Source organism: Misgurnus anguillicaudatus, chromosome 2 (genome assembly GCF_027580225.2).
Source record: "Misgurnus anguillicaudatus chromosome 2, ASM2758022v2, whole genome shotgun sequence".
NCBI lineage: Eukaryota > Metazoa > Chordata > Actinopteri > Cypriniformes > Cobitidae > Misgurnus > Misgurnus anguillicaudatus.
The window spans coordinates 15,101,976-15,127,635 of record NC_073338.2 but is presented as its reverse complement, the minus strand read 5'-3'; the positions used below and the strand labels follow the sequence as shown (position 1 = coordinate 15,127,635).

The window sequence follows — 25,660 nt, the reverse complement described above, 5'->3', positions numbered from 1 at the left end:
TGCAGAGTGCTGTGGGTGAGTTGTGATTTTCATTGTGTGTGTACACTAAAGCTTGCTGTGTGGTGCTGTGCTTATAGCGACTGAAGCCGCTCCTGGCCCAGTACAAATTGTGAAGAGGTACCAGCACGTTGAGGCCTGGATCACATGAGAGAAGGCAACTAAATTTGGATTCCCTGTGTGCTAGCGAGAGCCCGCGCCGATCCCGAGAGCAGGCAGTGGTGAAGCTTAGCTGGAGATCAGAGTGAGTAGTGGTTGATGTGTATCGTATGGACCGAGGGTCATTATTGTGAACAGATCTGCATAAAAGAACCATCCGTGTGCGGAGCCTCATCGAGGGTTTGCCCCAGCTCAGGACCCCTGAAACCGGAAAGGAGGGGGAGCCAGGGAAGCGTTCGGCTCCGCGCAGCCTGACCCAACGTCCCTACGACACCCAAGCAGCCCAGGTAGACTGGGAAGAACCCTTGTCGCCTGGAGGCCCATCGGGTGAAGGTACACGGTACACAACTGTCACTGTGAAAGTCCACTGCCTGGAGGAGCGTTGGGTGAGCTAGATGTTGTGAGTAACTTACCTTTGTGGTGTGTAACCTACCTTTGCTTATAGCGACACCTCGCAGAGGAACGAACAGTCTCAACAGTGTGGAACACCTACCTTTGCCCCGGTGAATGCCCCGAAGCGAACGAAAGCCCAAGCCACTAATTGTGTTCTGCCTCCAGGAAGAAACGGAGGGCGCCACGGATTGCAGAAAACCCTGGAAAGGAGTCCTAGCCCCCGCTCCACAGTCAAAAGAGCCCTGGAGGCGAGAAGAAGTAACTTATTTTAAACTGCCCTTTCCCCTTCCCCCTTGCTTTTAAATATTTAATAAAGTTGTATTTTAATTATAGTATACTTGTCTGTCTGGTCATTGGGGTGGTCTTGGGAACCTCCTCGAGGTGGAAACTAGAGAGGGGCGTGACCCTTTAGCTATCTCGGGTCCGCCCCGGCCTGTGACATCTGTCTCAAACATCTTTTAAAATTATGATTTCCGGCTCTCTCCTAGCCTATTACAAAAATCATACAGTTGTTTATAAAGGTAGTAGTGTGTTGCCATCTTGGGTTTGTTGCTTTTAATGGTGGGGAACGCCCACTGGGCATTGTTTCAAATTTATAGATTCTGATTCCACTAATCGGATCTGATTCCTAATGATTCTTGGTTTCGATTGCAAACGGGTGAAACGCAATAAAATTCAAGCCTTTATATAGATCAAAAATACTTATTTTGTGCCATTAGCCTACTTATAACTGAACATAAAAAAGGAGGCTACATAAAAACTTTTTAGGAGCTGCAAAACTTTTAAACATTCAATTCAAAGCGAGGGAGAAAGGGGGTCTAAGATAGAGAGATAGAGTTGGTATACTTTCATAGAGTCATTAACACTCGGACTCCTAAATTTCTTTGACAAAATAATTTACTATTCTGATATGCATTTACATTATACAAGAGGGGCAAATACTCAACAGATTTTTTTTTTACCATTACCTAAATCTGACTTTATGAAGAGAACTGTGTTGTATAGGTCAATTGTGTTATGGAATACTAAGACTAAGATTCTATTTGTTTTCAACAACATAATATTGTTTGGATTGGTTGAGTATGGGTGTGTTATGTTAATATTTTATTATTATGATATATTTGGTAGTAATCGTGATTGTAATTATTGTATGTTGTATGTATTGTTTGGACACCAGGAAGACTAGCTGTCGTTTCGGCGTCAGCTAATGGGGATCCTTTTCTGCTTTGCCATATTGCTGGTGACACCAGTCTTGCAACATAATAGTTTGTCACAATAATTACACTTAGCTTTTTCTGATTTAGCAAAATGCAGCCACACTTTAGACCTCTTTCCACCACGGCCTATCGTGCAAACTGACTTTTAGTATTCGAGCGGATGGTCCTGTGTACTATGCAGATGACGTGAAAATTATGTGACCGTGTGGTCCGTAATTGTTAAGTAGAATTGAAATTTTATAACAAGGATCAGATTCCTTTCTTATGAATCCGATTGCAGAATTGGAATTGAAATTCGATTCCTAATTCCGTACCCATAAGACTCAATTCGAGCACTGGTTAAACTTCACATTTCATATTCAGAAAGCACAAACATTGTGTTATGAGAAATGAGTCGACCAGTTTATTGTTTTGTTTAGTTTACTTTATTGTATACAGATCAAAAAACTACATTTTAAAATTAATTGTATTAACTTTTAATACATCTATATGTCTTCAGATGTTTTACATAAGTGTTTTTGTGAATATTAGTTACTGATTGATTGTATTCTTGTTATACTGTTTAAAAGTATAGATCATTCAAACTCTAGGGCAAATCACAGTTCAAAATCATTTGTGAAAGTATATGCTGAGTTTTATCAGACCTGTATTTCACACACCACATGCCTTTTTGATTCACATTTAATATCATTCCAATAACCATCAATGTTTTGAACAACACAGTCCTCTTCTCCTAAATTATTAGGCTCATTTTTCCCCCACTTGCTGAAAGATAGTGGTTTATTGTTCAGATCCACAAATGTCCCCTCCTTCTGTTTGTCTGTTGTTCCAAGTATTATATCGGTAGAGTCAGTTAAAACATTCATTCTCTTTAAAATGAAATTTTCAAATTCAGTGGTCGGCAGTACAATTGTCGCTCCATTCCTTTGGCAGAAATCCAATGCTTGATCAAAAGTTCCCAGTCCGAGAGACACATAATATTTCATTCCAGCATTCTTGAATATCTTGAATCTTGAAGCTTAACATAAAGGATTATTTTAAAATGAGATCATGAACAACACAATGGGGTAGTTTCCCGGACAGGGATTATCTTAAACCAGGATTAGGCCTCCGTTTAATTATGAAATAACTAGTTTTAACAAACATGCCTTACTAAAAACATTTCTTGTGTGCATTTTGAGGCAAAACAAATGTCACTGATGTATTTTAAAATATGTTGTTTTCAGTTTGGACAGCTTTTACATTTATTTTAGTCTAGGACTAGTCTAATCCCTGTCTGCGAAACCACCCTAATATAAAATCCTGGTTAAACAATTCACAATGTGATGTGTTTGGCATCAATACCTTTCTCTATTGCATTGAGTCTGGCGGACAGATGACTGTCATCTGACTGAAGTTTTTGAATTGTTTTTTCAGCAGCATCCAAAGCTGTAACACAAACAAACAAACATTAAATTCGTAAACATAATAAATAATAAAGACCTTTAATGACAACAACTTTTTTATTTGTATAGCAATTTCATTATTTCAATTCTTTTTACAATGTCTTATTTCTTCAAAAAATAAAAAAAATAAAAAAACAGAAAAACAGGAAAGTGCGTAAATATTCAGTATTTATAATAGAATATATAACAGCAAGCAATGGCAATCATTTCATCGTGAAATATTGACCCAATATAGTCCAGCTACTACCAGCTTTGTCAAAATAACTTGCAAAATGACTGTCCATCCGGCAGTCAACTCCTATCAAAAAGCTTTTTTCTGCTCAAAAATTCGCTGCTTGCTGAAGTTGGATAGAGAGAAAGCACCACAGCAGAGGCTCGTGGATTTCCATCTCTTTTCACAGTCTTTGAACTTGATTTGAGTGTTTGCGTTGCCACTTCCCTGCATGCTTCATCAACTCAACATTAAAGAGTGATTTCCATAAAAGCTGTACAAAGTAAATTTGCGTCTTTTAAAGAAAGCCATTCTGTCATGTCACGGCGAGATGCGTCTTTTCAAAGATGTTGTTTAGTCTGTGCATTTCTGTAAGTGGCAAATATATGGGTCCTAAGGATGGTGTACACCGAGGCAGCGTTCATGGAGGCTTTATGTTCTCACTGCGAGAACATGACCCTCATGGACTTGCGGAGACGGGTTTCGTCAGCCCCCCCTTCTGTTGCCAAGCACCGCTTATATTGCATCTGCAAAACTTTGGAAGGCCTATCTCCACACCACGGTGTTATACGGGTTGGCTGGTATGTCCTATGAATCTAAGCACCCCCATCCACAGCCAGCAGAGGTGCCTTAGAGGTGACTCGACCTTAGCCACCGGACCCGTCGTCCCGCCTCAATGATTGGTAATTTGGAGCTGGTTGGGCGTCTCCACCCTCACCTCCAGTACCTTTCTTTCCTGAAGTGCATGATGAAATGACTAGGTCATAAAGAACCCCGTTCTCCTCTAGCAGCCGACCTTTTCAGCCATCACCCCTCACCTCTCTCGACAGCGGAGCTGTTATGAGTTACGCTGGGATTCCCCCCGAGCCTACAAGCAGTCGTCCACGTTAATGGCGTCTGCCTACCCGGCTTGCGGGGAGGTGGCCTCTGCACTTCATGCCATGGCGTTGCTGCAGGTACATCAGGCTAAGTAGCCTGCCCCGCCCGCTGCACAAAAAAGTAAAAAGTGTGAGCGCCATTGGGCCGGGCGACCTGGAAACAGAGGGGACCTATCTTATGACTGCTTTTCCACAAGTTAAATAGGTGTATGAGTTCCATAAAGCATGTTTCAAAAGTTGTTTGCTCAAAATAGCTTGTAGGAAAAGATTGTTACCCATCTCTAGTAGCCTCTGTTTCAGGGCATTTCAGATTGTGCCATTTTGAGCTAGTCATTACATATTTATGAGCTGCTGCTCTTTTGATCACGCCCCACTACTAACGTCATGTGCGCGTGCATAGTGATATCGTGAGCAGTACAGACCATACTGTGTTATTATTTTATATATTATAATTATTAACGGTTTATGTTGCCAACAGACAAATCATGCAGAAAAGTATCACTAATAAGTACACTACAGGAGAAGAAACTCATGACACACAATGATTCCAGAGTCAATTGTGATGTAGCAGTTTCAACAATACACTCATTTTCCCTGGACAATGCTAACATATTCCCGTTCTAAAACATAAAAACACAGAAAACACAGAAATTAAGACCCGGCGAGGGATGTATACTGCTTGTGGGCCGTGTGCTAATTGCTAGAAGCTAGCGGGAGGTCCGGCCCGTAAAGTAATAAGAGGCTCGGGGGTTAGCCTCGTCAGAAAAGCCAGGGCGGTAAGGCCCGGTCTCGGTTAGTTTGGCAAAACACTTTTAGTTTGGCAAAGCACTATTACTTAGTTCTTGTAGAATTGTAAAACAAAGCCGTTAAATATTTTTTTAAACTTTCGAAACCACGCTGTAAACAATCTAGCCTACAAAAATATCTATATAGCTACTGTTTACAAACAATTTTAACATCACTATACATTTAAAAGGTATAATTTACGGGATTAGCATCAATGTATGATCTCTGTTTTGAGATACAGATGCTATAGCATCATAAATGTAGTATTTTGTGACAGAAGATGACAACATGCAAAATATAACGTGACTTCTTACCTTTTGTGTTGATACAACGATCGCGAATCGATAAGTGTTTCAGATGTGTGAATGATCCACGAAAGTCCAATAAAATACATCCAATGACCATTTTTGTCCACAAATGCGTATAATCCGTGAAATATAGATACATAGTCTGTTGTTTACATCAGATTTCGCATTAACATACTGGACCACCAGAAACTGGTTCCCAGAACTCATGCTCCTCACGACAGCCCCCCGGTGAATTCCCCCGAGGAAGGACCTACTTTCTCAGGGAGGGGGCAAAACATGGCACCCGCATCCTGATGCGGTGGTTCTAAGTGATTTACCACAAGCAGGATCTAACACTATTGTTGCAGCACGAGTGCCATCCACAAGACATGCTTACATGCTGAAAAGTTACATGTTTGTCAGCTGGTGTTCTTCTCAACAAGAAAACCCTAGATAATGCCCGATCAGCATCGTGCTTTCATATCTTCAGCACCAGTTGGAGAGGAGGCTGTCCCCCTCCACCATTAAAATAGACATTGCTGCAATAACCGCTCACCGATAAACGGTAGGTCAGTGGGTCAGCACGACCTGGTTATTAGGTTTTTAAGAGGTGCATGAAGGCATAATCCCTCGCGGCCCCCCTCAATTCGTTCTTGGGACCTGTTACCAAGTTCATAGCACTGAAGGCCCTAAAGGACGCTCCCTTCGAGCCTCTGCAGTCAGTGAGAATCAAGTTTCTCACAATGAACAATGTGTTTATTTTCCTTGGGGTTAATACAACCAGCCAACGCTTCCCTTAGCATAGTTAGCTCTGTGTCTTTGTCAAGTTCATGTGACTACTCAGAGATTTCGATATAAGGAACCTATCGGTTGTTCCATATTATATATGCCACCCAGTAGTAAGCTCCTTAAAGTGACACCATGTAATTTTTCAACCTTCATAATAAATTTTCAAGACCCTTGTGATAGTACATCGACTTTAAATAGGTTGAATGACATGTCTACCATAGCCTGACGGGGTCTGTATCCCTATTACTCGTATTTTAAAACTTAGGGTTTCTGGTAGTAACCAGAGCACAAAAAAACTACAAAATTCGACTGCTTTACGGCATACGTCACTTCCTCCACACAATTTGTTTTTAACGTGAATTTTGCTGGAGGCTTACTTAAGGAATGTAGAGAGCAGCTTCTATTATGTGACTCTGTGGCACAGTCTTTAGTGTCACGGACCTATGACACGGGCGACCCGGGTTCGATTCCTCTTTAAGGCAATTTTTTTATATAAACTCTTGATTCATACATAAATGCGATGTTCTTTATAAATGACGGCGATTATCTTGCATATAGTTCCCTGTATTCACATGCGGTGTTCGCGTATTTACCTTTCTTTTACTGTGTCTATGATATTTACATTACAATCCAGGATGCAATAGCAGTCAAACTTGCTCAAACTCACACAGTGTAAAACCAAACCCTATTCATTCACCAATCAGATCCGAGCGTTTCTCTCTTCCTCATTTGCTGCGTTCCGCTGTCACTCGTGTGACGTATTACAAAGCGGCAGCCTTTAGGTCTGCTTGGACCACATCGGTTTACTTGGATTTGGAGCGACAATTTTCACACAAAAGAGAGGAAAAACGAGCGCCATTCCGGAAAATCCTGGTGGCGAGGGAGAGAGAGAGAGACGATGCAACAATATTTGTTTGGAAAAAGGCAAGGAAATACTTCTGGTGGTTTCTTAATTGGAAGGCTGCAGCCTCCGGAGGTCAAATATGCAGGCTGCATACGTCATCAAGCCTGGTTTATTAAGGTAAACTGAGCATTACATTCGCAAGTCATAAGCATACTGCAACAATTTACGATCAACTAAGTATAATAGTCAACTTTGTAATTGTTAATATTGTGAAATAAGACAGTCTTGATGACGTATACAGCTTAGAAATACGACATCTGGAGGCTGCAACCTTCAGATTGAGACATGGCTTCTGCCACGACGAGTTCCTCATCAGAAAGTTGTAACATGACTGCGTTTCTCCCTGTTGTCTCAAAATGTTGATCGTTTAGCGTTTTAAATGTTTAGTTTTTAGTTTAGTTTTAAGGTTGGCCAGTTCCTTTCCTTTGCGACAGTGCTGCGGCGCTAGGGGCGCTAGAAGTGAAAAATACATGTCTAGCACCCCCTATTGGCCAAAAAGTTTCATGGTGTGCCTTTAAGGGGTGGCTTCCGCAGCGTTTCTAGTTCCGAATTGGTAGGGATTCCCAATTTGTCGGTTATGACATGACGTCGTAGTGACTGACTGAAAGAGAATGTCTCAGTTATGTATGTAACCCTCATTCCCCGAAGGAAGGTAAAGAAGACATCACATCTCATCGCCATACAGTAGTTTGCTGTACCTTGTCGGCCGGGCACTGGATGCTCGGCTTTCTTATCAAAAAGAGCTGATTTGGTATTGCACCTGCTGCTTGTTATATACTCACGCAGCGGGGTGGCGGGGCAGATTAAAATACCTGCATGCTAGTTTTTCAAAGTGATTGGTTCCGGGAAGCGTGTTCCTAATTTGTCGGTCACGACATGACGACTCCGTTCCCTTCCTTCAGGGAATGAGGGTTATATACGTAACCGAGACGTTTTCTTTGACTGTAACATGGATCATGATTTCATTCATAATAATAATTTTACTCATCTAGTTCATTACCTAAGCTATAACTAAACTAAATTTTTTTAAAAAAAATTTATAGAAAACTGAAACAAACTGAAACATGTCTTATTTAGGATTCATCTACCTCTTTCTGTAACTGTGATTCTGTTGATAAGTTTTTGGTTCTCTGATTGAAGACTTTTTATTAAACTGATGTCAGCAGGAGAGCCTGTAAAGAAAGATTGAGATCGATACTGTTAAGTTACCACAAACACAATGTATGAGAATGATTTACTGTAGCATGTTATCTTCTCTTTATTTCTTTACTAAATTCCTTTTAACATGGAAAAAGGAATTAAAATACTTTTTTGTGATTTCTTTTTTAAACAGTCACCTCTGTGAATTGAGTTAACTCCAGTAAGTGTTCCTGACTTTAGGGTCTGGAGTATGTCTGTTTATATTATAATGTTCACTTTATATTGTAATCTTTGTTAAAATGTTTTTGCATTATTTTACCTGGTTGCCCAGTGTTTCCTTTCTCTCCTTTAGGGCCTATAGGACCTGGTGGTCCCTGGTGGATTGCTGGATAAAAGGGCTGAATTTGGATGTTTCTTGCAATTGTATGAATTTTAAAGATGTGGATTACAGTGAATGAATACAATTAACATCTTTTGTGAATGTATCTTCTGTAATTATTATTGCACAGGAGATGACTGCAGACAGTGTTAACCCTCAATTTGTTTTAACTCAAATAAATAAGTACACTTAACCCTGAATTTTTCCTCCGTTACGCAAGTGTTTTAGTTTAATGCACGATTTGCTTGATTTCTCTCATTCAACAAGAAATGTTGAGTTGAATCAATTTATTTTTTACTTATTTAAATCTCTGGATTTAAAATGTTTATGCATTGCAGCATGCATAAATTAACTGTTACTGTTATTTGATTGTTGTTTTGCTGTTGGTTGTCTTTATTTATACTACTGCAGTTGTTTTTTGTTATTGTTGCTTATTATTATTTTTGTGAAGTTAAGAGCTCATATTACTGTCACCATTACTGAGAAGTGTGTGTTGAGTGTTGAGGTCTCTTTGTGAAGTTGAAACCTTTGTCTGTACAGACATGAAACGAACATTTAGGGGATTCACTCCAGCATTTAAATGCGGTTGTCACTCCCGAAAGTTTGCAGTGTGTACGAGACCACTGTAATCTTTGATAAAATGTTTTTGCATTATTTTTACCTGGTTGCCCAGTGTTTCCTTTCTCTCCTTTAAGGCCTATAGGACCTGCTGGTCCCGTTTTCCCTGCTGGTCCCTGTGCACCAATTCCTGCAGTGAGAAAGTAAATAATCTTAATTCCGGAACACATTTACACAAGAATGTTAATCCAGCTTCTTTCTGTTAAATCACGCATTTCAAATTTTAAACATACACCGACTGAAAGACGGCAATATCGCAAATCTGTGACATAGGACGCAAGAGCCAATGAGCGCTTGTGATCAGTGCCGTAAAACCATGTGTCGTAAAGCTTCTTGAGGCGAAATATTTGAATTCAAATTCATAACGACCGTGAGATTTGACGTTTAAGGTCGCTGATGAGAACTGGGATCAATTTGGATATGTTCCTTGCAATTCTATGAATTTTGAAGATGTCGATTACAGGGAATGAACATCTTTTGTGAATGCATGTTGTGCTTTGGTGTAATTATTATTGCATACATTGTTAAAGGAATAGTCCATTTTCTTAAAAGAAAAATCCAGAGAATTTACTCACCACCATGTCATCCAAAATGTTGACGTCTTCCTTTGTTCAGTCGAGAAGAAATTATGTTTTTTGAGGAAAACATTGCAGGATTTTTCTCATTTTAATGGACTTTAATGGACACCTACACTTAACTTAACATGTAACAGTTTTTTTCAACGGAGTTTCAAAGGACTATAAACAATCCCAAACGAGGCATAAGGGTCTTATCTAGCAAAACGATTGTCATTTTTGACAAGAAAAATAACAAACATACACTTTTTAACACAATTTCTCGTCTAGGCCTGGTCCTGAAAGCGTCAGCGTGACCTCATGCAATACGTCATGACGTCAACCGGTCACAGAGGACGAACGCGAAACTCCGCCCCAGTGTTTACAAGTGTGTTGAAAGAGGACCGTTCCTACGTTGTTGTATGTGGAATGATACTAATTCATGTCTTTGTGTCAGTTTATTGTTTACAATGGTCCGCAAATGTGCGTTTTATATATGTAACACGTGACCTCCCTACGTCACCACGCATTTACGCTAGGTCGCGCTGGATCGGACCTAGACGAAAAGTTGTGGTTCAAAAGTGCATATTCCCTACTTTCCTTGTCAAAAATGACAATCGTTTTGCTAGATAAGACCCTTATGCCTCATTTGGGATCATTTATAGTCCTTTGAAACTCTTTTGAAAAAACTGTTACGTGTTAAGTTAAGTGTTGGTGTCCATCAAAGTCCATCAAAATGAGAAAAACCCTGCAATGTTTTCCTCAAAAAAAACATAATTTCTTCTTGACTGAACAAAGAAAGACATCAACATTTTGGATGACATGGTGGTGAGTAAATTATCTGGATTTTTCTATTAAAGGAATAGTCTACTCTTTTGCCATATTAAACTATGTTATTACCTCAACTCAGACGAATTAATACATACCTATCTTTTTTCAATGCGTGCACTGTACAGCGCATTGTGAATGTGTTACCATTTAGCCTAGCCCCATTCATTCCTATGGTACCAAAAAAAAGTTTTATTTTGTGGCACCATACTTACTGGTATAACTCCTCATGTAACAGTCTTTAAATAGGGAAAACACGGAATTGTTTGGTGGCTTCCCTGTTTGGTACCATAGGAATGAATGGGGCTAGGCTAAATGCTAACACATTCACGACGCGCTGTACAGTGCACGCATTACTTTTAACATAGCAAAAGGAAATAAAATACTATTTTGTGATTTCTTTTGTAAATAGTCACCTCTGTAAATTGAGTTTAATTCAGTAAGTGTTCCTGACTGCATGGTCTGCATACATTTACAGGGTCTGGAGTATGTCTGTTTATATTATAATGTTCAATTTATATTGTAATCTTTGTTAAAATGTTTTTGCAATATTTTTACCTGCTTGCCCAGTGTTTCCTTTCTCTCCTTTAGGGCCCATAGGACCTGCTGGTCCCATTTTGCCTGGAGGTCCCTGTGCACCAATTCCTGCAGTGAAAAGTGTTTAATCTTAGTCAAATCTTAATTTTCATGCAGTCATCCAAATCTCTTTCTCATATGGCTCATGTGGCATTTCCAGTGTTGTGCCATATTTTGGGCGAACGTGAACTGAACGTACTGCATTACTGCCTGATGAACGCAAGGGGAACTCGTTCATTCTGGTGCCTGTGAACGGCACGCTCTCTCAGTTTAACGTCTTTCAATAGGGTGCCAGATTTCTGTAGAGTCATCCTGGGGAAAACCTGGCTAAAACACACTGTAAACAGGCCTTAATGTTTAGCGGAAAAACACCGCCACCAGGCTGCATGCGTCATCAAAACAACACTGACTGGACGCTGCTGAAATCCCTGCCGCGCCACTCATATAGTTTAACATTAAATAACATCATATTTGTCCTAAATCGTTAACGATTAACAAAGGCTGCTAACGCATATTCTGGATCTTGAAATAGACTTTGACTAAGCTCACACTATTTAACCTGCGTCTGCGAGTTGTACTACATGCGATGCCTCTCAGCACTTCTCGCCCGGAAAACCCCCTTGAAGCACCGGCTAGCCTTTCAAGGTATGTGCAAGCCAATACAAAAATTAAAAAACAGTCAATGCAAACCCTGGTTGGATAAGGATTTAAAGTTGGATGTGAAGATGAAATCTGACGCATTTAGCTTCAGTGTTAAAACTAATAAAATAATTGCTGTCTGTGGTTCTATATGGGCTATAATGGCAATACTTTTTTTTAAATAATATGGGAAAAAATAACTATAAATTAGTTCATTTTTGGAACTGTGAACTAGTTCAAAATTTTGAAATATGAACTATGAACTGAACTAGTTCATTTTAAAAATTGTGAACTGTGAACTGAACTAGTTCATTTAGAAAGTGAACTTTCCCAACACTGGGCATTTCACTCCGCACCTAAATAGTGGACAGTAATACACACTAGCCAGAAATAACACACATTAACCTAACCAGAAAGATCAGACAAACCTGGATCTCCTTTCTCGCCTTTCTGACCAGCAGCCCCATCTTTACCATCCCTGCCAGGCATGCCGTTGTGTCCAGGTATACCCGGTACACCAGCATAAACCGCACAGCTATTATTTGTTGCAGCCAACAGATGAGAGCAAAACTGCATTTGGAGCAGCACAGCAAATAGGCATTGCCTTAATATCATCATGTGAGGTTGACTGTGGAAATAGCAAAGTTTCAGCAAAGTCTTTTAGGAAAAGATTGATTTTCAATTAAATGATTCAAATCTAACAAGTGACATTCTCTAAACATCACTATAGATATCATCTATCACATTCATGTGCATATACAGACCTGACACATATTAGTCTTTGCTGAAACATAAATATAGGACAGGAGCTTTCACACATTAGCACATGTGAGCTTAAATGACATAAAAATAATACATAGAATAATTATCTCAGTCTATTCTATTCTAACAATATAACAACAGCAACATGCTTTAGCTTGCTAAGCTTTATATTTGTTGTTTGATTTGTTACCCAAATATAATCTTTAAAACAAATTGTTTAAAATAATAACGAGTCTTACCTATTAGCCTAATATCTTATCAAGAGGACAGGTCTTAAGTTTACTGTGGTGTTAGCTGGATTTATTTGTGCAGTGCCTACAAATAGTTTACTCACTGCAGAGTACACCAGCAAGACAACCAATAAAATCTTCTCAACAGTTGTTTGGAGGTGTGTAATAAAATACAGATATGAGAAACTAAAGAAAAACCAAATAAGGTTTTGGGCCAAATGCCACAAGAACAGCCTTAATGTGTCTTGCTGTTGATTCGGCAACATTCCTGGAGGATTGGACACCCATTCTTAAAAATAGTCCCTCATTTGGTGGTTTGATAACTGTGGTGGAGAGCACTAACACATCAGTTTAAAATCTGTCACAGTGGTTTAACTTGGTTGAGATCTGACTACCCCACTGAAAAATCCAGCCAAAACCAGCACAAGCTGGTAGCTGGCCCCAGCTGGTTTAAGGTGGTTTATGCTGGTCCTCCCAGCCCGACAAAGCTGGTCATGCTGGTGGGCCAGCTGGTATTCCAGCATGACCAGCTAAGTCCAGCTAGACCAGCTTAAAATGTGACTAAAACACACCTAGACCAGCTTGCTACACCAGCAAAACCAGCTTCCTACACCAGCAAAACCAGCTAAAACCAAGCTGGGGACCAGCCTAAACCAGCTCACCAGCCCATGCTGGTCCCAGCTGGATCCCCCAGTAGGGTATGTAGACAAGAGCATATGATTTAACCTCCTATGTATAAACATGTATGTGAAAATTTTAAAAAGATTAAAACCTACAGCACAATATCATATTTCTTCATTACAGTAAAATACCTTGCATTCTGGGTAATTTAGTTTGAGCAGGAATATTTGACAGTTTATTTTTGTCTTGATGTAACTGATGTAATCTGTCTGTAAAATGACTAAATGATAATAATGGCAATAATTCAGAATTGGTATACAGTACCGCCACACCTGACTTCACATTAGACACATGGTCGCGTTTTGGGAGGATGTGGGATTTCTAAAAATTAAGTAAGTTTTGTTTATTTTATTTATTTAATAAAAATATTATTTTTTATTAAAAATAATCTTTATTTGTTAACAGTAGTGTAACATGCATCACATAACGATTCCTCTAAACCGAATACAGTAACTTGCTGGCAACCATGTTGCCAATCACTTACTGTAAAGTTACAGGAAAATAATTTAGTTTCTTACGCTGAATATGGCACATTCTATGTGATTTCTATTTTACATTTAATAGATGTGGATCATCTTGGTTACAACTAACATCATCTTAATAACCAGAACCCATTTTGAGAACACGACAGTCTTTTGCTCCAATATAATTATCATGCTGGCCTGAGTCCCATTTGATAAAAGTCCAGACTGAAACATCAGAACAATGAGGTAAACTGGCTCCATCTGCTGATGTAAAGTGGGAAAATGCTTGTTTTAGAAAAAAGATTTACCAATGATCTAGTTAAAGGTGCAATTTGTAGCATGATCAAAACAATAACAATGACGCAGATTAATGACGCTCTGAAGCAGCATGAAATTATGGGATTTGTTGTCTTTAACTCAACCGCTGATGGCCATCACATCAGATGGGACAAGAAATCATGTTGACGGATGAGGTAAAGTAATCAAGTTTTATAAATGTTGAGTTTGATGACATCATTTTATTTCATTATGTAAGGTTTCATGTAATGTTCAAAACTAAATTGTTAGTCATGGGATGTAACTGTATTATACATTTTGTGGTATTGCGGTATCAAATTTTTCATGGTCACATAATTTGGTAAAACGTTAGGGCTTGCGACCAACACGTGTAGTTTTTTTTCCGGCCAACTGGAGCGAGTGGAGGGACGCGGGAACTACAATTCCCATAATCCCATGCGTGCCACTCTGATGCCTCTCTACAAGTGGAGCGACAATGGCGGAAGCAAAAGAAACGCACATTTTTAATCTGATGTGTGGAAAAATTTCACGTTCGCTGTGACAAGAAACTAGAAAGGACAAAATGTGATGGACATACAAAAAACGAGTGTGAGTAAATCCGTGAATGAGGAGAGTGTGTATGCCGTTTCTCAATTAGAAGGTAGCCTCCCTAGGTCGCATATGCAGGCTGCATCCGTCATCATTACACGCCTGGTGTATTTAAGTTAACTGAGTATTACATTCGCAAGTCATAAGCGTGTTACAACAATATACGATTAAATAAGAATAAGAGTCAACTTGAAAAATGTTAATATTCTGAAATAAGACGGTCTTCATGATGTATGCAGCCTACAAATGCAACCTATGGAGGCTGCAGACTTCCGATTGGGAAACGCAACCCTGTATTGAGTGAGCTGACCTCAGCTCTAGGTCCAGCTACAAGAAGTAAGCTGCTATTTTCATTTTTGCTGGGTTGTTTTTGTTTTCTGGAATTGACTCATCTTAAAACCCATTATCTTTTCTTGATACTACAATCACATTAATAATAATAAAAAAACTATTTTTAAAAAGATTTTTATGGGTTACGAATCAAAACAACTCACCTGTTGCGTAAAACACAAGCAAGATCGGCATCTCTGTCCAGTTGAAGGTTGTCGTGAAGCTCTCTCCATCCAGATAATGCAACACCAATATTGATCCTCATTCTTTCTCTCTTCTTTGTCCCAAACTCTTCATGGGTCGTTTGGTTGGCCTGTATGCTTATGGGAGCTCTCTGCTGACACAACCAGCGGGAGACGGTAAATAGTAATCCTAGTCCATAAACAAGTGAGTAGCCCGACATCATAGACGAACCATTTCTCGGGATAAGGGTGTTCGTCAGTTGGCTTCTCGTCCATTAAAATGTTTATGTAAATGTTTAAAGCTGCGGTCGGCAACTGATCATATTTTTTGATCATATTCACTGAAACCAACACTATGCTCCGATAGAACAACATAAATTAGACTGTTTAAGAAAAAACCCCGCTTTTAGCTCCACCTAGAGCCTGTTATTTGTTTTGCAAAAATCCACCGCTCCCGGTTCATTTGGTCCAATCAGCGCAGTGCTCTGTAAAATCTGCCTGTCAATCACAGTACCTGCACGCGTCACAGATCTCCATCCCCCCTCGCGCGCGTTACAATATGACAGCATCCGCCTAAAGTTATAGGTGTTTTGGTTTGAACAGCGTGATGGCAGAGAGAACATTCACTGACAAACTTCCGATTCCTCGGTAAACAACCAGAGCTAGGAAAACAACAAATGAAAAGAAGGAAACAAAGATAGAAAGCGACCGTGACCGTAATAAAAGTAGGATCAATATCGACCAGCATTTGAAAGGTGGAGGAATCTACGAGATTTTAAAGGGTTCAAGATGGATGCAGACCTTGCCGCATTTCTTCTCAACAGGTAATTGTACTTTATCAACCATTGATTGTATTTCGGAGTGTTCTGTAGGTAATCTAAGTATTGTTTAAGCTAAGTTTGCGTTCACAATAATACTGGTGCACACACGCTGACGAGAACGAGCTTGGAGGGAGGTTGCTCGGAGGTAGTGGAGGCGAGACATGAAATTGTAAACATTTGGAAACTGCTCAATCCTCCAGAGTTGCCGACGGCAGCTTTAAATGCAACACCTTCAGCTGCTGCTTCAGGTGCTCCTCATCGATATGTGGCGGGAAGTAGTAAACCGGAAGTAGGATTACAAAATGAGCACAATGGCGCCGCCCTTTCTGTCGTGAAAAATAAGGTGAATAGACTTCCACATTTGTCCACGACACTGTCGTCATGTGGTTTTTATGTCAGTAAAGGCGGTAACAAAGGGTAACATGGATATTAACATCATTGACAGACAACTGCAGTTCCTCCATGTCACTGTTTAGAATGGCATTTTTTTACGATTTACAAGTAGTAGAAAACATTAGAAATATTGATAGTAATCAGCTGAACAAATATATAACACTGGCCTAGTGGTTTTTGGATATTTTACTGCAAATATCTTACAAACTGCACCTTTAACTCTTTCCCTGCCATTGACGAGTTCTCGTTAATTAGGAGAAAAAATTTGCAATAATTTTCATGTTAATCTGTAATACTGCGATTATCCACTAGATGTCACTTGCCCAATTTATGAAAAAACTGAAGCCAAAACGTTATTTACAAATTTAAACTCAATATATGTTTTGATAATCATTCTGGATCTGATATCTAACTAAATTCCTTTAAAAAATTCAGTTATTTCAGCTTTTTGCTAAAAAAGAAATGGATTTTAAAAGAGAAAAACTCATATTTATAAGAAGAGAAAAAATATAGATAGGATGAAACTTTTTTTCTGTTTTGTTTCTTTGTTTATTTAAAGGCAGAGGATCTGTTCTGTCATTTGATATATTTGTATGTTTATATATTTTTAGAAGAAAAATGTCCTGGAAGAAGTCACAAAAAATTCTGGCAAGCAAAATATCTGGCAACGAATGAGTTAAAACCTAATTTAAATTCACTGGACATGTTTTCGTGGAACAGAGAAATTTCTTTCACAAAATGTTGCAAATAAACATTGATGTAACTCTAGAGTTTATATACATTTCCTATACATGATGTGACACAGCCATACAATTTATCTGTAGTCAGAACTAAGATTTAGATAGATAGTATTTTCTTTATTGCTTAATTGAACAAAATTACCAAAATCCAACATTTGTCCCATGAGGATTGCAATGCTGCAACATATTTGCCTCATTAAAAGGTGAACAGACAAACTTGCATATAAGTATATTTATGCACAGTAATTTAATAATCTTTTATATAGAAAACTATTTGTTTAATGAAGACATCTTACTGAATAAAGTATTTGAGCATTTGAGTTGAACTAATGATTATGATAATTTTAATAACTTAGAGAGGATGCTAATGTTGTGCAAATTCATAAACAAACATTGTTGGTACTGTAAGCAAAATGTAATTCTCTTTAAATGTGACAGATCAGTTTTTATCATAATTATTCTGAAGCCCACATGACAATAAAAGTATGGTGCCGTGGCACAAAATAATGAGAGGGAGAGGGAGAGTGTTACTGCTCCGAGTCAAAGTATTCCCAAAAGTGCTATTCAGCCATACAATATAGTTCCCCTTTTAAATCCGCTTAGAAAAGCGCTACGTTTTATTTTGTGCCACCATACTTGCTCGTATAACTACTCGTCTTAAAAATGAAAAACGTTGATGTGTTTGGTCACTTCTAACTTTATCTCTAAATGGTACCATTGAATGGGGCTAATCTAAATGCTATCAAAGTGTCGCCACGCGCCACAGCGCTTACGTGCACGCACTAAGATGATAGAGGTATGTATCAACTCTTCTTAGTTAAGGTAATAAAATAGTTTAATATGGAAAAAGGACAGACTATTCCTTTAAGTTTGATGCACACTAAAATTCACTATTCATTATGTGTTGCTATTTGTTGAAAGAAATGTAAAATTACAGTGAATGATGTTCATAAAATTGTGCAGACAGATTTTATATACTATTTTTTACTATTTCACATATAATAGGACGTGGTTGATAACAACTGGCATCATCCCAAAGTCCAGACTCCAAAATAACTGTACCACAGTGTTGTGTTTCCTGATAATTATCAGGTTCACCCGAAGCCCAGTTGGTAAAAATCAAGGGTTTACCATCAATGTCCACAAACTGTCCTTCTTTATCTCTGTCTGTGACTCCAATGAATGGCTTTTTACTTAAACCACTGGCTATCACTACTTTATGTAAAGCTTGATTTTCAACAGCATCTCTTGCTAAAGCAATTGTTCCACCAACTTCCTTGCAGATTTGAATCCCCTCATCAAATGTTTTCTCAATCCCATCATAAACAAAATATTTCTGCCCGACTTTTTTGAATGTACCAAAACTTGCGGCTTTCTCCATCATGACAATTGTAGCAGATAGATCTTGAATTACAGATTTTAGGTATGTGAAATCATCTCCATTGCCTGCAAACAGAACAGTTACATTTGTAACAAGATGCTTTTAAAGTCATTGTCTGAAATTTCCATGATGGATGGTTTTAGTGTGGAACATGCAAATTATCATAATATTCCAATTTTAAAAGAGTCATATTATGCCTTTTTTTTTAAATCTTGAGATGTAATTGAATACTTTTTATGGTTGATTAAAAAAAAACTGTAGCTTCTCACAAGTAAACAGTTTGGGTAAACAGCATCATTAACGTTCTCACAATTAAACATCCCAATCCCCCCAGTTTGAGAACCATTGGTAACTAAAGTTGAAGAAGCATAATATGAGCGTTTAAATATCTAAACTACTTATTTTAGCTAAATATAACTTAGCTTACCTTGTTTCCAATGTGATCCAGGCATGCCAGGTGGTCCCTGCTCACCTTTTAGGCCAGGTAAACCAGGGTTACCAGGAGAACCAGGAAAACCAGGTTGTCCAACTCCCCGCTCACCTTTTAGGCCAGGTACGCCATGATGACCGTTTAGACCAGGTGTACCAGGTAGTCCCACTCCTTGCTCACCTTTTATGCCAGGAATGCCAGGCCGGCCAGGTGGTCCCTGCACACCTCTAAGGCCAGGTGAGCCAGGTTGTCCCTGCTCACCTTTTAGGCCAGTAGAACCAAGTACACCAGGTAGTCCCACTCCTTGTTCCCCTTTTAGGCCAGGTATGCCAGGTGGCCCCGGAAAACCTGTAGGGCCACGTGAGCCAGGTTGTCCCTGCTCACCTTTTAGGCCAGGTACGCCAGGAAGTCCCTGCACACCTGTAAGGCCAGTAGAACCAAGTACACCAGGTAGCCCCACTCCTTGTTCCCCTTTTAGGCCAGGTATGCCAGGTGGCCCCGGAAAACCTGTAGGGCCACGTGAGCCAGGTTGTCCCTGCTCACCTTTTAGGCCAGGTACGCCAGGATGACCGTTTAGACCAGGTGTACCAGGTAGTCCCTGCACACCTGTAAGGCCAGGTGAGCCAGGTTGTCCCTGCTCACCTTTAAGGCCAGTAGAACCAAGTACACCAGGTAGTCCCACTCCTTGTTCCCCTTTTAGGCCAGGTATGCCAGGTGGTCCCTGCACACCTGTAGGGCCAGGTGAGCCTGTGAAAGTAGATAGTAGTTTAAACTCGAATCACTACTCACGCAAGGTGGTAAAGTGCAGCTGTGACCCAATATACACCTAGGTCATAGGCCCAGATCTAGCCCACACATTAATGTTTGATTGAAATGATGAGTATGACCCGAATTTGGCCCAGTGATTATTGAATGAAGGGATGTGGGCTATGTGTGTAAATTAAAGAGAAAATTAACTGTGAAAAAGATTTGTTTACTTAACTTGTCTCCGTTGTATCATTATGAATCATATTAAAACTCAGGGGTTGACTGCAGCACGGGCCCCACAACCTCTTTTTATCACTGCGCAAAGAGACTCAAATTACCCTACTGATTTTGGACATACAAATATGATTTATGCATTGTTCAAAACGATAATATGTCCACTCCCAATAAAAACAAAATGTTAATAGAAAACAATCTATATGCATCCCATGCCCAGCAGTCAAGGGCAGTCAATGCCTCATCCAGTTTCTGCATTCAGTGCTGTGAATCCGTGTTGTTTTAGTCTAAATCTGAGTGCAGAAAACTGGACATCTAAAGCCTTATTTTTAAGTTCATTGTGTGCTCCACCGCATGAAACTCCAGACATGAGGCACTCTTTTGTGCTTCTTTCAAACACCATGCAACGGCCACAAGCGCAAACACACAAGGCATCTATATTTATAGCTTTATGCTATTCTTATAAATGACGCGATTGCAAACATCTTGACATCTTAAACCTAGTTTATTTGCGTCTGCCTGTTACACGCCTCTCCAGACATGAGGCCTTCCTTTGTGCTTCTTTTTATTTAACAGGATGCTATGGAATAATCGCATCTGTAAACACAAAATATTAATAAGTTGACCGCACTCATCCCTTATTAAATTTACCATGATTTTACTATTTGTAGCTTAACCACAGTAACCATAAATTTACCATAGTCTCATTACAGAAACCACTTTTATCATGATATTTCTATGAAATGGTAATACAAATTGCATGTAACCACAAAAAATGGTTGCAATACTTTTTCTGTTTTAAACCGTTGGATTCTATTGAGTAACTTTTTTATTACGTTTGCAAAACAAGTACATTCCTCACATTCTCTCTTGTAGTTACCTCTCATATACCTGACTGGAAGGCTTATTATGCAAGTCTTTGTTTTCCTCAGGGGTCAATCAAAGATTATTCAGGAGCTTTCATGCCTTCTCCCATATGGCAAATCTTAGAAATTCTAAATCAATGTATTGTTTTATATAAATGAGAAGGCAGAATGATTTTCACATAATTTTAAAGAAAAAAACTCAAGACTACTAGATCCTGTTTTAAAAAGTCTTGTGAAAGCATATGGGTTTTGTGGACTTATATCAGTGATTTATTGTGAATATCGTTGTGGCCCACAGGTAAGCCAGAACATTTGCTACTTGAGTGAAGCCATCTTGGTATTTACTACTTATAATAACTAAATACAATTAATAATGTTAAATACTGGTTCACCTTGGCCTCCTCTGTCTCCTTTGAGTCCATGTGGTCCAGGTGGTCCTGCATTACCTGGTGGTCCCTGCACTCCTGAGAATAAAAACAAACCATTCTCCAGATCTCTGTATTTACACGTAAAGTGCTGACCTTGATCACTTCACACATTTATTCACTCACTCCTCGATCTCCCTTCTCTCCTTTAGGTTCACTGTTTTGAGCCAATAGTTGCTGTCTGAACTGAAGCAGCAGAAGGACACTGATGTACGGCTTCAACAGCAACACCTGATAGTTCACAGTGGGAAAACCTTAGACATCATTTTATTTGAGAATATATGCATTCAATTTTTTTGAATAGTTATTTTATATTAGATTGTGTGAAAAGACAAAGAAATTAGGTTGGAAGCTAAGACCCCAACAGTGCAAAAGCGGCTACTGAAACTAAAGCACCATAACTGCTCTGGAATGAAGCCTCAGCTAAATAAACTGCAACTGAACATTTAGATCAATACTATTATTATTTTTACACTTATTTTAAATGGATTGCATTTAATTTGTTTTTTTAAGCAAACATTCACAAAAGCAAACTTCATGTCTCATGATAATATTGAGGAAATAAACATCAGATATGTGTGATTTGTGCTGTAAACAGGAAACGTCTGTCTTACGGCACAAGACACAACTTACAAAAAAGTATTTCATAAGCAACATTTAAAGCTTGCTCAGTTCAGAACATTTAAGATAGAATTATCCTAAACAGCTTGTATACTGTGATTAAAGTTTATATGTTATTTGAATAATTATTTCTATATTATACATTTTCTTTCAATGTCTTGTTTCATGTATGCATGAAGAGATCCTGAAGACCACAACAAACACTGCACAATTACACTATAAAAAGTGAAAGCTGCTCTACTCAAATTTTTAGATGTTACTAATTTAAGTAATTTTTAAGTTGATCCAACTTTTACTTTTTGCAGTGTAAGCAAAACTTTTTGTTCAGGTTAAAAACAACTTAATTCACTACAGTTTATTATTCAATGCACAGTCATTTAAATGTATCTCAGATGAGCTTCTCTTTTATATTTTAACATTACAGTAAACAAGTTTAACAAGTTTTTACTGTAGTCATTAAAAGTAGACATTAGCGTTGTGTATAACAAGAAACATTTTGTGGTTCACTTTACTGGATATGCTCATATCACCATTCCTGTTTTTACTAAATCTTAAGATTGTTTGCATTTGTTTTCATTTATTTTGAAATAGCATTCATTACATACCATTTTACTGCTGGAGAAGATCACAGCCAACGATAGAGGTCCAAGTTATCAAAATCACATAACTGGCCGAACAGAGGAGGCTCTTCTTGCTTGTAATTTAAGGGGCTTGTCGATTAAACTGATAAGAAACTGACCCACCTCTCAGATATACTGCCTGCACAATGTGCACATGCACATTCATTTACATTTAGTCATTTAGCAGACGCTCAGCAATACATATGTTTAATAAAACTAGTCTCATCAAGCCTAACACAGTATACATAGCTACGCACTTTTGTTAGACCAGAAAAAATATAGATGAATAGAAAAAGATATTGAATTCTGTACAAGTAAAAAAAGAGATGAAATATTAGCAGATTCTTAAAGCAACACTTTATAGTTTTAATAATAACTACACAACTTCAGTCAGATGTCAAATACCTAACAGAGCCACTCGCTGTGGTAAAAAAAGGTAGATTACTCTACAATAATAATAATTGTGCGATACATGTTTGTGTTCAGTCGTGAAAAGAATTCAAAGATCTGAAGCTCATAAGCATCTTTCTGTCTATGTTTTGTCCTAGGATTCTAGACGTTTAAGAAAGTTGGAAAGAAATATCAATGAGCCAAAAAGTCAAATTTATTTAAAAAAAAGCAGTGATTTCACTATGAAGCTGCTGTTAGAGAGATGCGCGGCTTATTGGTTTCAGCTGCACAAATGCTCTTTTTAAACACACAATGTGTTTATTCATTGTCATAGACACTCAAAACAAGCACAAAAGATTAAAGGAGGATTACAATTTTTCAATTATAGTTATAGTTATTATAGTTTGTATGTGCAGTAAAAATGTTTTTACAGTTGTACTATTGTTAAGGGCTTTTAGGACAGACTACAATATTGTTAAATTTGGTGTCTTTATGGAAATCAAAGATGTTGAATTTTTGTGTAATAATATGTTGATTGTTGCTAAGTTTCTCCTTGTTTTGTGGCCTTTTGAAAATCATTTTAAACTTTTATTTTAAATCTTTAAAGTCTCCCTGTAGTCAATAATTTTATTAGTTAAAACCCATCTTTGAGCATCATATCATCATATTTTTACCTGTGACAGTAATTTCTTCATGCTTTAAAACAGCGTGAATAATAATAATAATACATTTTATTTCATGACGCCTTTCAGAACCCCCAAGGTCACCTTACAAACAATATACAGGTCACTGCACAAGACAGAACACACAACAAAGAAACAGCATGTAAAATGCATTTAAGTCACAATAAAATGTTATAAAAAAAGCCTGTATAAAAAGATGTCGCTTTTTAAAAGTCAACAAGCACTTGCTATTGTGAACATCAAAGGGAAGAGAGTTCCATAGGCGGGGGGCAGCATAGCTAAATTTGGCACCCATGGTAGTAAGTTGAATCCGAGTTACCACAAGAGAAATTGAAGATGAAGATCTAAGTGCATGTTAAAGAGTGTAAACATGAAGAAGTTGAGTAAGAAATTGTGCTGCAAGATTATGATTTTAAATTCAACTCCATACTTTACTGGAAGCCAGTGTAATTGCTGAAGCACCGGAGAGATGTGAGCAGTATAAGATGTTCTAGAGAGAACATGAGCTGCAAAATTCTAAACCATCTGAAGTTTATGCAGCAATTTGGAGGGAATACCTGTGAGCATTGCAGTAGTCTATACGTGAAGTGACTAGTTCATGAATGAGAACTGCAATATTATTATTTGAAAGAAAGGGACGGTTAATATTACGCAAATAGAAGTATGTAATCCATGTAATATTATTAATTTGTGCTTCAAAAGATAGTGTGCTATCCATGATGACACCCAAAAATGTAACCTAAGAGGAAGGACAAATTGCCGTATTGTCAATGGTGAGAGAGAAACAGTTTAGACACAACAAATCTAGTGCCAATCAACAGAGCCTTAGCTGTGTTTCCATTAACCTTCAAGAAGTTGTCTGAAAGCCAATCTTTAATTTCAACCAAAAAGCTTGACAAGGATGGTGGAGGAAAAGAACCGGTGGGTTTGGCAGACAGTTTAGTTGGGTGTCATCTGCATAGCAGTGAAAATTAACACCATATTTCCTTAAAATGGAGCATATGTATAATAAAAAGAAGCAGGCCCAAAACAGAACCCTGGGGTACACCAGTGGTGACTGTAGATATTTTTGAACTATAACCTTTTAATTAAAAAAGAGCAGTGCCAGTAATATCAAAGTATATTATGTGAGACAGTATCAAAGGCAGCCCTCAAGTCAAGAAGGACAAGTATAGTTAAAATCCCAGAGTCAGCTGTCAACAGAAGATCATTGGTTATTCTGACAAGAGCAGTCTCGGTGCTGTGTTGGGGACAAAAACCAGATTGGAACTGTTCAGACAAATTATTATTAAAGGCATGTTCATGAATTTGAATTGCAATACACTTTTCCACTACCTTAGAGATAAATAGTAAATTTAAAATTGGACGGAAAACAAAAAGTCGCTGTCTATTTACCTCCATCACTGCTGCTACTGTGCTTACACGCGTGGAAATTGCCTACCAGCGGTCGGCATGTGCATTTGCACGTCGACGCGGACGACAACACAAAAGTTTATGAAACCTTAAAGGGACACAAGGCAGCATTTTTATGTTAATAAATCATCTTCGTAAGTCGGTATATGGTTAAATGACTCATTACTAGATGAATGAAGTCTCTCTCGCCCGCCCCTACCGTCTGTAGGAAGAATACCCCACTTGCAACTTCGCTGTATCCGACCCAGTGTCCTTCAGTCTCGCAAAGTCTCAGATATCGCGAGAAGCAGTATCACTTTACAGCAAACAACACAGAGGCAGGCGAGCTAACACGGCTAGCGATTGTTGCAAATGGCAGAGCTGGGGAAGAAGCATTGAAAACCCTTGACGGAATGGAAACCTAACTGGATTGGAAATAAGCTGATAAACTTGGTTCCGAGGGGGGAGGGACAACAGTTCGTTTTTATGACAGTGTGTTTGAAAGCATTTACTTTCAGACACTAGGGGGAGCTCATAGAGAATATTATGCAGACTTGCCTGGTTTCCCTTTAACACTGGCTGC

The 25,660-nt window shown here is 38.6% G+C and overlaps 2 protein-coding genes across 5 annotated transcripts in view; both read right to left on the bottom strand.

Annotated features, from left to right (window-relative positions):
• Window positions 1-1,300: 1,300 nt before the first annotated feature.
• On the bottom strand, window positions 1,301-13,435 carry LOC141368814 (uncharacterized). Of its 2 annotated transcripts, XM_073873389.1 has the most exons (8): window positions 12,802-13,435; window positions 12,229-12,428; window positions 11,144-11,230; window positions 9,292-9,333; window positions 8,526-8,570; window positions 8,155-8,238; window positions 3,111-3,194; window positions 1,301-2,784 (listed from the first exon to the last, which is right to left on the bottom strand). In XM_073873389.1, the coding sequence occupies exons 2-8, from the start codon at window positions 12,416-12,418 to the stop codon at window positions 2,405-2,407; spliced, it is 912 nt and encodes a 303-aa protein (XP_073729490.1). In that variant the 5' UTR covers window positions 12,419-12,428; window positions 12,802-13,435; the 3' UTR covers window positions 1,301-2,404. The 2 variants fall into 2 exon arrangements, with proteins under 2 accessions (XP_073729490.1, XP_073729488.1); XM_073873387.1 differs by lacking the exon at window positions 8,526-8,570 and having other exon boundaries at window positions 1,304-2,784; window positions 9,247-9,333; window positions 12,802-13,432.
• A 419-nt stretch (window positions 13,436-13,854) lies between these two features.
• The window catches only part of LOC129443344 (uncharacterized), a 19,792-nt gene continuing 7,986 nt past the window's right edge, over window positions 13,855-25,660 (bottom strand). The window contains exons 1-5 of one of the 3 annotated variants that reach the window (XM_073873368.1): window positions 22,598-24,775; window positions 21,502-21,602; window positions 21,339-21,412; window positions 19,097-19,846; window positions 13,855-18,734 (exon numbers count right to left, since the gene is read on the bottom strand). In XM_073873368.1, the coding sequence (XP_073729469.1) occupies window positions 18,259-18,734; window positions 19,097-19,846; window positions 21,339-21,412; window positions 21,502-21,602; window positions 22,598-22,600 (1,404 nt within the window). In that variant the 5' untranslated portion in view covers window positions 22,601-24,775 and the 3' untranslated portion in view covers window positions 13,855-18,258. Of the gene's footprint in view, window positions 18,735-19,096; window positions 19,847-21,338; window positions 21,413-21,501; window positions 21,603-22,597; window positions 24,776-25,660 lie in introns of those variants that run through there. The other 2 variants (XM_073873363.1, XM_073873360.1) reach the window with 2 other exon arrangements.

Excerpts from the sequence above, each read along its gene's own strand:
- LOC141368814 (XM_073873389.1), bottom strand. The coding sequence starts at position 12,418 with ATGATGATATTAAGGCAATGCCTATTTGCTGTGCTGCTCCAAATGCAG. Across the intron at positions 11,231-12,228 it reads AGGCGAGAAAGGAGATCCAG|GAATTGGTGCACAGGGACCT; the intron begins GTTTGTCTGATC and ends TTTTCACTGCAG. Across the intron at positions 8,571-9,291 it reads AGGGAAAACGGGACCAGCAG|GTCCTATAGGCCCTAAAGGA; the intron begins GTCCTATAGGCC and ends AGGGACCACCAG.